Consider the following 12,435-nt stretch of genomic DNA (forward strand, 5'->3'; position numbering starts at 1 on the left):
ATGAAATGATTGTCTGCCGTTGCTTTCACGGAGGGACGGGCGACTGACGACATGTACCCAAAACCACCCGCGACAATGTTTTTGCCCCATCGGACATTGGGAGCTTAAACCAGAATTCCAATGGGCGGCAGAGACTTCCGGAACTGTGGGATAGCTACCTACAGTGCACCGCTCCGTAAGTCGATGCTAGCCACCGACTTAATGCGCTTAGTGTGGACATACATAATCGACTGTATAAAATCGATTTCTAAAAATCGACTTCTATAATATCAACCTAATTTCGTAGCGGAGACATACCCTTTGCTACAGAAGTAAAGGGAAAGCAATCTTTACATAGCAGTACTGCCCAGGGTTTAATCAGACACCTGACCCAACACAGGACACAGTGCACACGCACAAGCCAATCAGTCAGCCAAGTATGGCTCTTACCCTGCTTAAAAGTGTTACACCAGGACTGGAATCTGTTATGTACATGTCTCAATGGCTTTGTCTGATGCTATTTGATTGTGCCAGCTAGTTTAAAATTCATACCACAGACTGAGATTAAAAGGGACATTCTCAACTTGGGGGAGGGAGGGAATCACATTTCTGCTTGGAAATGCTGTGCCTACAGAAGGCACAAACAACTGAGATTACTAGAACTTAAACTCAGAAACTAAACAAAAATACGTTTCTTTACTTTGTGTACCTGACAGCACTGTTCCCCTGCATTGTCAGTTTCTCCCTTGCTAAAGAGATTCTCAAACATCAACAAAGGAGCAAAAAACCTAATTAACAAAACTGTAAATGATTTTAAAATGATTTAAAATATATTAGAATGTCTACTTAGAGAGCAGGCAGAATTTTTTTTTTAATTAGTCAGTTTAAAAAAAAATGAATAGGCAGTGTCCCTTTGCAAGGGAATGGTATGGATAGTTTACATCTCTGTTCCAGGGAAGACAAATGAACTTGTGGGGTTGAGAAAGGGACATGTTCCTGGTTCACTACCGAGGTCACTGGCTTTGCATTGCAGATATATATACTATACCTATGTCTACAGATAAAAATTCAACAATGGTAAGTCTCCATATGTTTTATACAGTATCTCATTTCCATCTAACTGAATACTCAAAATATAATTATGCATCAGGTTGTCAGCGTCAGAGGCATACATTTCTTTAGATGCATTACATACAGAGCCATGAAGTACAGAACTTTTAGACTTTACTCTGAAGGGCTCTCTTATTTCACAGACGGGCAACCTCCCAAAACCACCAAGAACAGTCTAGTAGTTAAGGGGCACTTTTGACCAAATATTTTAAACTCTCATCTACCTACAGATGTACTGTAGCAAGTCTTCAAGACCCTTGGTAAATGGAACAACCAATCCCCATAAAGGAATAGTCAGCATTGCTCCTAATTGTTATGTATGGCAAGTTATTCAGGACATTGTGGAAAAGGCAGACTCTCTCCTACCTACTTTCTAACTCCAGGTAAAGCACCTCATGCAGTTCATTTACAAAGTACTTCTCCACCACCTTTATAGACTATGCCACTACATACCAACAGTAAGATGGAGTCCTCAGCTTCTGAGGCAAAGAGAGGAGAGATCTCTCACGACTCTAACTCTGCCTACCAGCATCCACCTCTCCCCCTTCCCACCTCTCCATTTGCACTTCCTTCCTGTGCCTTTTGTACCATCTGGGCTAATGAGTTAGTTAGCCCTTTAACTCTCCCACCCCATTCCAGTTCTATCACTTGGGAGAAGATCCCGTAGAGAGGTGTGCTCTGATGCAACTAATTGGAGTTGCAGTGATCTGACTGCTGGCTGAGCTGCTGTTGCCCACCACTGTCACAGGCCGCAAGGCTCATTTACTCAGTCTGGGATTGGCACAAACACTACAGTGGTGAGGCCCTTAGAATTCCTATAAAGAAACAAATGCCCTCCATGAAAAGCATGGTGTACGGTATCATACAACGAAACTTTAGCTCTTCATTCCTACTCCACTGACATCTCCATCTGTACTGTATATAAAGCACTAGTCTGACCCACTTGCATATGGCACCAGACTAGCACATTAAAAACTTATTACATAGAAAGTTAAATTATTCAAACGCACAATTCTTAATGAGGGGATGATGTTCAAGCAACGCTGAATTTCATTGTTTTTTTTCCTGCTATTTCTTATAAATAGCTCTCACAGTCCTAACTTGCGGCGCTTCCTGTCACTGCACGCAGCAGTGTCAATGCACTTCATTCTTAATCTACAACACCCACAGATATTCTAGTCCCACTTTTCTCCTGAACAGAGACTAGCAACGTGCATTAGTGTGTGTCAAGTATGTTGATGTGGCCACGCATACACAGAGGGATACTGCAAGTTTTCTCTTTTCCTGTGACACTTCCAAACCTGGAATCACAGCTCTTTTCCCAACCCTGTGCATAGTTCAAAACAACAGCGATACCGTAGAACCTCCGAGTTATGGACACCGCGGGAATGGAGTTCGGGCTCCAGCTGACATGCCAGGACAGGATTCAGCCGCAGCATGAGTTTGCAAGCTTGTCTCCCTCCCAGCAGAGGGGGGAGGAGGGGTAAAAACAGCATGTCCTCCCCCCGGCGGTGGGGGTGAAAGCTGCGCAGACCCCAGAGCTGCTCCTGCGCTGTTGTCTCCGGCTGCCTTGGGCTGGCAGCCCCAGCATCTTGCTGTAAGTGGCTGCCCTGTGAATGGGAGTGGGGACAGGCAGCCCAGATGTGCCTATCTTTAAGACACAATACAGGCCCAGTACAGTACTTGCCTCTTTTTTTTGGATCTCTGTTGCTGCCTGATTGGTTACTTCTGGTTTCACATGGCGTCTGGTTGATCGATCAGTCCATAACTCTGGGGTTTGTATCTTTGAGATTCTACTGTATTTTAATTCCTGGCATCATCACTTAGGGCTTGATACTACAAGGTGCTGAGTATTTCTGGCCCCAATCCAGCAGAGCAAATAAGCACCAGCAGTCCCACTGAAGTCAACAGGACTACCCACGTGCTTAAGTGGATCAAGGCGGGAGTGGTCATCACCTCACATGATGAAGCCTTTCGTCTGTTTAGAAATAGGACAGATAGTTCAATGCTTTGTGGCATACAGCTTGACTACAGGTATTTGTAGGGAAATAGAAAAAAAGGTTTACAGAATCCAGTCTAATTATCTTGGTGATGATAAATATAAAAATAATATACAGCACTTTAGTGTTTTATGTTTCCCATGTGCTCTATAAACACTAACCAGTTAATCCACACAACACCCAATGTACATAAGTAGGTAGGTAGTTAGGTAAATAATCATCTCTGTTTTACAAATAGAGAGACAGGGATTATGTGACTTGCTCAAAGATGCAGAGTTGGGCACAGATCTTGCAAGAATCGGATTGAAGAACTGGTTCCTAAATGAACAGTGGAACTGGATTAGAAATAAATTCATTATTTTCAACAAATTTAGAAAAAAATCATTTTAAATAGTGTTAAAATGTAATTATAATAAAAATTAATTAGGTTGGGTTGAAATTTAAGTGCCCAATCCCCCCCTCCCCAAATCAGTTATTTATATCATTGATTATGTTTTCTCAAGTTTATCCTACGTCAATCAGGTCACATCACAATACCAGTAAAATGAAAATAAAGGTAAGTATTTTTTTTAAAAAATCAGGGTTCCTGATTCCTACTTTATGCTAAGTCCACCAAATCATGCTGCTGGAATGGTAAACCCTGAACATTTATATTCTCTATATTCACCAAAACATTAGTAAAAATCAAAGGCTTAATTCACATACCAGGGTTTCTTCCAAAGCTCTAAAAGTTTGGTAGAGAATGGATGAAAAGAGGCGCTATCTGTCCCTCCTAGTATTTTTAATTTAAGATAAAACCAAAGCACAAAGGCCCTGATTCAGATTTACACTAAGGCCCCTTTACTCCACACTGGCAGTAGTAAATGAGAATCAGGCCCACAGTTTGCAATGTATCACTCTTTAAGGTTTTCTAAACTTTTCCCCTTTTGGAGGTCAGCCTATTAAAGAGAAAACAAGCACTAGTCTCAGCAGATACTGTTCTCTTAGTAAGACAGAAAATAAATAAATACCGAAGCAGGAAGTGCTGGCCTACCTTGACAGGAAGTGATCACACAAATGGACAAAGACATTTTCTGTCCGAGGGCAATATGTTAATTGAGAGGCACACATCTGCTTGCGAACTGGGCCATTGGAATAAATGGAATGGGAAATGTGTGGCAGTAAAAACGGAAATATGTTATTGTGGAAGACAGTAGCAGTCAGAGGATTGAACCTGGAAGGAAGTGACTTAACCAAGCATTCTGTCCTCTGTTATTTCCCACTGAACATCCTGTGCATCCTATGCACGCCTCTTTCACCCTGTTTCACAAAACAACAGCCTCTTAAAATCTACAGGTTTCAGAGTAGCAGCTGTGTTAGTCTGTATTTGCAAAAAGAAAAGGAAGACTTGTGGCACCTTAGAGACTAACAAATTTCTTTGAGCATAAGCTTTCGTGAGCTACAGCTCATTTCATCGGATGCAGTGTATCCTATTTCCAGCAGAGGGGATCTGGATGGCTCCTTATCTTTGCATTCCCAGCCATCACACTGTACTTCTTGTTTTGAACAGTGTTAAGCAAACAGCTTGTAAATATGTGGTAGGGTAAGATCAGTGAGCTAGAGTAAGGGAGGGACCAAAAACAGCAGGATCCTGCTCTCTTTAATTGCAGCTATTAACAATTGCTAGACCTGCTCCCTTCATTATACCACAGAATCCCTTTAATAGCAAACTAAAACAAAACACACCCAGATCTGATACCTTGTGCATTATATTCTTCCCATGCCACCATAAATAAAGATCCCTTGGTGGACATGCTGCCCGCATCTTTCTCTGCAGAAGGTTGTGGTAGATTAAAGAAAAGAGTCAGGAAAGAGCAATTAAATGAGACTAAAACACCTCAGTTATTTCTCCTCTGTGCATACGTGGCTCCAGGATTATAAAAAGGGAAAATGGATGGTTGAGGAGACTTGTTATAGGATACAGAGCCCTTTATCTCTAGTTTCAGAGTAACAGCCGTGTTAGTCTATCTTTGCAAAAAGAAAAGGAGTACTTGTGGCATCTTAGAGACTAACCAATTTATTTGAGCATGAGCTTTCGTGAGCTACAGCTCACTTCATCGGATGCATACCGTGGAAACTGCAGAAGACATTATATACACACAGAGACCATGAGGACAGTGGGATGGGAGGGGGTATTGTTTCATGGTCTCTGTGTGTATATAATGTCTTCTGCAGTTTCCACGGTATGCATCCGATGAAGTGAGCTGTAGCTCACGAAAGCTCATGCTCAAATAAATTGGTTAGTCTCTAAGATGCCACAAGTACTCCTTTTCTTTATCTCTAGAACACTGCATCAGTAATGAGAGAAAGTAGCTGGCATCTTACACCCTGTGACTTAGGTGAAATGAGTTGATGGTTTCAGCCCGGTGGTTTCTAGTGGGTTGATGGCCACATTATAAAAGATCACCTCAGTCAGTACCAGCTGGCACTTTAGGATGGCAACTTCTGCCAAGAGTCTGAGAAGTGAATGAAAACAGAGTGAATTCTCCTGCAGCCACTCAATGCAATCCCTCCACATCAGGACCAACGTACACTGATAGGACGATGTAAGGGAAGAAGGCACTGTCCCTATTGTGTTTGTCCTGTGGCTAAGGTTCACCAAAGCTATCAGCGTGGCTCCTTTCACCAGCACTAACTTCTCAACTTTAACCATTTCAATGATGATAGAAACCTCAAGGAACATTATAGCAGTGGCAATAAGCTTTGTAAAAGTGGGAAAGGGAAGGGACAGAACATTAAGCATGCAGCCCTTAAGAGGAAAACAGGAAGATGGAAAGGCCTTTTTTCCCCTAAGTCAGTGCACTAACCCTTGATAGCCCTGGAGTTAAGGCAGATCAGAGCCAAGAGACATCCTGTGCAGCAGGACAGCTGTAGTATTCTCTAGGACCGTTTGCTACCAGATCACTTCAGACCGGAATACTTCAGGTCTGCGTGCATTTCCTACACAGAGAACATTCAGCACTTTGCTTGATTTGAAGTTAGTTTAAGACTCATTAAAGCTGAGCCCATTATTTGTGCACAGAACAACTTGCACAAGCGGAAGCTGCCACGGCTCACCCCTAATCCTGACCTTCTGTGAACCTTGGCATTACACGTTCCCTCCCCACCACAGTTTTCTCAATTCGGAGAGACAGAAACCTTAATATTTCCAACAATCTCTTGAGCAGAGAAGCCTTGTTGCATTGTGCTGTATAGTTGTTTTGCGACAGGCAGTGTTGATCTTCATTTCCTCAGGGGTTGGAGTAGCTTGAAGATTCCTGAATGGCTCAGTTTCAGGCTTCAAGAGAGCCTTCAATCTGCCCTTCTTGAAAACAATTGACAAACACAGCGGCCAAATGCAGTAGTCATTTTTAGGCCATTTTTCTAAAGTGCTCTACATAATACTGCAGGAAAACCACCACGCTAAAGAACACGATAAGATGATGTTATCACTAAAGTGTCCACTTCGCAGGTTGTTTATAAAGGGTGGCAACTAGATTAACTAGAAAGGAGGTGGGGGAATAGGAACTGCACAGCTCTTTTAGAACTAGGGATTTTTTTTTACAGAAGAAACACTGACTCTTGTCTGTCTATACTTGTTTGAGAATGTTGCACTTCACTTGTTAATCACTTGAAACTGCTGATAACATCATAGCAAAGTAAAGAGGAGAGATGGCAAACAAGACACACACACCCCAAGTGTTGCTGCAACTGTCCTTGGCCTATACACAGGTGATGGAGAAGGCTCCTTGCATTCTCCCTGTTTGCGCTAGGGTCGGAGTGGTTACTATTATTTGTATTACAGTATCACCAGGATGTCCCGAGATTGGAGCCCCACTGTATAATCATATAATAAACAGCCCTTGCCTCAGAACTTACAACGTAAATAGACAAAACAGCCAGAAGGACAGGAGGAGGAATTTGCCCAGCAATTCAGGGGCAGAACTGGGAATGGAACCCACACCTCCTGACTGCTAACTGCATTAGCAGCTCCCAAGCACGTGCATGGACTACCACGGTAGCAGCAACTGAGTGTTACTATGTTAATTTAAAAATGAATGTTGCTATGGACATAGTAAAATTAAGGTTTATACATATGGCTATCAGTCCTTCATGAGTAACAGAGTCAAACAATTCTCTTCATTCACGACCACCACAAGGCCCAGCCCAGCAAACCCAAAATCAGAACTCAAACTCAGGCCCCCTGCATGTCACCTTAAAAGCACCCAATCTAATCTAGGTCTGTTCCACCTTAACATTGGGTTTGTGGGTTTATTAAGATTTAATCTATTGATTAAGAAATGGATTTACACACAAATATCTTTAATAATTACATTATACCTTGATATTCTACCTCCACTGAGAGAGCTGGTAATTTAATGGAGACAGCTACAGATGAAGACACTGACCAAACACCACCTAATGTCAGCATAGGAAGCAGAGTTGGAAAAACTAGACATAACAGATGGCTTTCATTATGTATATGCAAGAGGAACAATCACTGGCAAGAGCTAAACAAAGGGCCTGTACTTGTTTTATTGTAACTTTAGTGTATTTAAATACTCTGGATACAGACTAGATTTATTGTCTGTAATTATTAGTATTTCAAATGCCATAGAAAGTGAACTGCAAACATTTAGATTTTAAAATATCTTTTCCATTTGTATATTTATCAAGTGTCTGTGTGTCCTCTGCGAAAATGTTGTCCAGTAACTTCAAGAAGCAACCTTATAGGACTTCACAGATACCTTTCCACCTCTGACAGCAGAGAATCCTTTACGGTTGATTATTTTTCCAGTGTCTTAAGTGGCTGGAGCATAACAGCACTGCAAAACGGATGTGCTACACCTAGATTTCAGCTCCCTATAGGTGGACACAAATAGGCCCTGTACTTAAAGAGAAAATAAAACAGTTTAAAAAAAAAAGCACACACCAAAAAAAAACAAAACACACCACACAACTTATGCTGTTGTGACCTTAACAGCATCCCAATGAAAGAGGGCAAGGGCTCCCTGGTATCTGGTGGTAAGTGTCAGCTGGCCTGACCAGTTCACTGTACCTCAAGTAATGTCATAACCTGTATCTAAAAAGGTATCATGCAAGATATCAATGGAAAGCTAACAACATACTGATCATCAATATTATTGTGTGCTGTATGTACCAAGGGCAAATGCAAAATTACAAACATATTGGGAATTGTTACCAAAATGTGTCTGCCAGGCAGAACTAAGGGCTAGCCTACACTGGCAACGTTAACCACCTCCACGAGTGGCCTAGCTACCATCACTGTCTACACTGGCACGTTACAGTGCTGAAACTTGCTGCGGCCAGCGGGCTGTTTTTTCACACCCCTAAGCGAAAAAGTTGCAGCGCTGTAAAGTGCCAGTGTAGACAAGCCCTAAAGTTACCCCTAGACAAAGGAAGGTGGTTCTGCCACCTAAACGGTACATTAAGAGGAGACAATGGGAGTACAATTTACATAGAAGATAAACAGGACCATCAAGCTAACAAGGAGAGGAGGTAACCACTCAGCATCACTGCAGAGAGAAGACATTGCAGGAAACAGAATAATTTGCATTTTAGCAGACACCAGCAGGAGAAGAAGTCAGCATGGAGCTTCCTTCACCACAAGACTCCATGTTGCTTTCCTCAGAGCTTGAGCAAACTTTACTTTGTAGAGTAATCGTCAGAAGAATCCATTTCAAAGATTGACTAGACCAGTGGTTCTCAACCAGGGATATGTATACCCCTGGGAGCACACAGAGGTACATCAACTCATCTAGATATTTGCCTAGTTTTACAACAGGCCACATAAAAAGCACTAGCGAAGTCCTTACAAACTAAAATTTCCTACCAACAATGACTTATTTATACTGCTCTATATACTATACACTGAAATGTAAGTACAGTATTTATATTCCAGTTGATTTTATAATTATATGGTAAAAATGAGAAAGTAAACAACTTTTCAGTAATAGCGTGCTGTGACATCTGTATTATTATGTCTGATTTTGTAAGCAAGTCTTTTTTAAGTGAGGTGAAATTTGGGGGTACACAAGACAAATCAGACTCCTGAAAGGGGTACAGTAGTCTGGAAAAGTTGAGAACCACTGGACTAGACTACAAATGAAAGGGGTGAAGAACCCCAAGTTATCTTTCACCTAAGACGACAAAGGAACTGAGCACTTTGGACTTCGTGGAAGATCCTGACCAGAGGGTTTGGTCGGCCATCCTGATGAAAGGAAGAGTGGTAAGAAAACTACCTTGAAAAAAGACTGCAGCTTGTTTGGCTAAGTCTAGAAAGTGTTCTTCACTTTGATTTTCTTGTAACCATTTCTAACTCTGTCCTTTATACTTGAACACACTTAAAGTCCTATCTCGTTTTGTTAATGAGCTTTTTTACTTGTAATATAAACCAACCAGTGCTGTGTTTGATTTAAAGTGGATGTTTAACGGGAGTTAATGTGGCAAGTTGTTGGGCTCTCTCTTTAAAGGAGAAAACAAACCTTATTATTTCTCTGAGTGTTCCAAGCTTCAGACCATGTGGTTTTGAGAAAATTTGGGACTGGTAGGGTCATCTTGCCTGGGGTAACCAGAGTGTGGCTGGGATGTGACAAGCAGGCTGCTGGAAACGGAATAGCTGAGTCAGAGCTGCTTAACCCACAGACACTCAGTGCAGGCTTGTATACTGGCTGGGAGCGACCAGACAAGAGAACCACAGCAGCATAGACACTTGGGGCATTCAGGGCAGGCAGTGACACAACACCTCACTAGTCTGTATTCCACCCCAGAACGTGAAAGCTGCATTATATACCTGGCCCAAGCTTCACAAAATTATTTCCTGTGGAGTATTTAGAGAAACCATGTTGAAGGGGGGCAAGGAAAATGTTTTTCTGCTAAGCTCTGTTTGGTTAGTTCATATCTACTGCACCCATTTATCTATTTTGTCCACCCGTTGTGTTGTCAAACATGTAAATTGTGAGCCCTCTCCAGCAGAGACAGTCTTGTTTGTATGTACAATGCCTAGAATGAGGCCCTGATCCTTGCTTGGAGTGTCTCGGTGCTATCATAATTCAAATAAATTACCATAATAAATAATAAAAATGTATACTGGTCACAGTAACTCTTGGGCTGGTCTATGCTGGAATAGATGGGACCCACCATTCAACACTGGTGAAGTTCCAGTGGTGGTAGCAGTGATAGAAGCTGCACTATAAATAGGGCTCAGTCATTTTTTATTACTATTTTCTCAGCCTACTCAAAGCAATACAGTTTGTTGTTCAGATGACTCTCAGTCTTCTGACAGTGACACAACGTCCTGTAAAGCCTGCCTGCCATCATTCACAAGCAAAGACAAGTTTTCCCATTGCATAGATTTCTCTTCACTTTGAGGACAAGATTTATCAGATTCAGAATGGCTTGGCTACCTCCAGGGTGATAAATCCTTGCCTGGGAAAAAGCAAAGTCTGAGTTTCAGCCACTCTCACTGAGGTTCTAAAATTGCTGTGGAAGATTTGGGCTGTCACCTACATAATTTGGGGCCATGCTAATCATGGCTGGCCTAATCTATCAGAGGAACACTGGGACCTTTATTGGTATAAACTGTCAATGCCTTCCTTTAAGAGGACAAGGTGCCGGCCCCACATAAGCAAGCGACTGGTAGGCCCACGCTCAAGAAATCACCTCTTGATGCTGACAGACACAAGAGTCAGTCTGATTCTAGTCTTTCTGTTTTAAGAAGGTTGTAATGAGTCAGCTCTATTATTATATAGGATCCTCAGACAGAAGGTGTGTGTCTTGTTGATGATAGACAAATGGCAGGTGTCCATATAGATACTTTCAAATCTGCCGGCTGCCTTTGATAGCACTGACCACCAGATATTGGTGTGTGCCCAGCAGGGAAGGCAGAGTAATGTTTGGGTGGCATCATTCATTCCTTTCAGAAAGGACCCAGAGGACAGTATTGGCCCTGAGGTATTGGGCCTAGGGTCTTCCTCACTAGCCAAGGAAAATAACCCTAATGCCATACTCAGATCTCTTTCAGGCTCTTCCCTCAGGACAGTTTATTACTCCTAACACAAAATAAAGCTATTCCCCTCACCAACAGAGCCTGCTGGGGGCCCAAAGACCTTTCAGTCAATATCCCTCTCTTCTCCAGGGGCAGTCACAGGAGCCAACCTCCCTTCTGCAGTTCTCCCCCTGCCCAGGTGAGCTGTTTCTTGGCTTTTATGATCACTTGATCCCTTCCCAACTGGGTCTGATAATCAAATAGGGCTGCCTGGCTCCAGGCCCTCTAGCCCTTACAGGAGAAAAACATCCTCTTATAGGCTGCATCTGACCTATGGGCCCTCATGGAAGACTGAATGGGAGATGTGCCAGAATAAACCAGTAAAAGTAACCAAGAAGTTGACAAGGAAAACCATTTTGACTGCCATGTCACGTGTGTGTGCTGACTCAGCTCTGTATCTTCTTTCATCGGACCCAGGTGGTATAACTTCTTTGGGTATGCCAACACTGCAATGCAAAAAAAAAAAAAAAAACCTGTTGCACCCAATCTCAGAGCCCAGGCCAGGTGACTCGGGCTCACAGGACTAAAAATAGCAGAGTTCGACATTCAGGCTCAGGCTGGAGCCCAGGCTCTGAGACCCACCCCTGCCTTGCAGGATCTCAAAGCCCAAATGCCTACACTGGTATTTTATAGTGCTGCAGCCTGAGCCTCACAAACCTCAGTCATCGGACCTGGGCCAGCAGTGGCCATACTTTGGGTCCTTTATTGCAGCATAGACATATCCTTTTCTTTCTCCGTGTCCCAGCTGAGATTTGGGCTTGTTACTTGGTTTAGGTTCAATGTGGATAAGATTTCTTCCACCCAGCCAACATCTGGCGAAGCAATATCTGGTTCCTCAACTGCAGCGTAACAACTCCTTGTGTTAAGGTTCACAATATAAGGATCCTGCTGTGTCTGTGGCTGCTCTTGGATTTCCAGGAAACATCACCAGCCAAGAACACGTTTTTTTCCCCATCTTTGCTTGTTGAGAAGACCGTGATCTCTTCTTCTGGATGTTGACCTCCTCATAGTTATCCATGCTTTTATCAACTCCACAATGGATTCATTTAATGCTCTCTACATGGGGTTACACTTAAGTCCACTCAAACTTCAGTTAATGCTGAAAGTGGCAGCCTGCTTACTTAGTGTTTCACACTCAAAACATATCATACATGTGCTCCATAGTTTGCACTAAATTAAACATTTGTTTCTGGATGCAATTCAAGGTGTAGGTTTTGATCAATAAAGTCTGTTTAGTTTCAGTTCTAGATACCTTGGAGA

At 42.5% G+C, this 12,435-nt stretch overlaps 1 protein-coding gene across 6 annotated transcripts in view; it reads right to left on the reverse strand.

The window, feature by feature from the left end:
• Nucleotides 1-12,435, reverse strand: part of PALD1 (phosphatase domain containing paladin 1) — a 193,058-nt gene that overhangs the window by 152,116 nt on the left and 28,507 nt on the right. The window contains exon 1 of one of the 6 annotated variants that reach the window (XM_073353586.2): nt 4,123-4,534. The exons of the other annotated variants lie outside the window; for them this stretch is intronic. Coding sequence (XP_073209687.1) covers nt 4,123-4,199 — 77 coding nt within the window. The 5' untranslated portion in view covers nt 4,200-4,534. Of the gene's footprint in view, nt 1-4,122; nt 4,535-12,435 lie in introns of those variants that run through there. 6 annotated transcript variants of the gene reach the window in all.

The sequence above is a fragment of the Lepidochelys kempii genome, chromosome 7 (genome assembly GCF_965140285.1).
Source record: "Lepidochelys kempii isolate rLepKem1 chromosome 7, rLepKem1.hap1, whole genome shotgun sequence".
Lineage (NCBI taxonomy): Eukaryota > Metazoa > Chordata > Testudines > Cheloniidae > Lepidochelys > Lepidochelys kempii.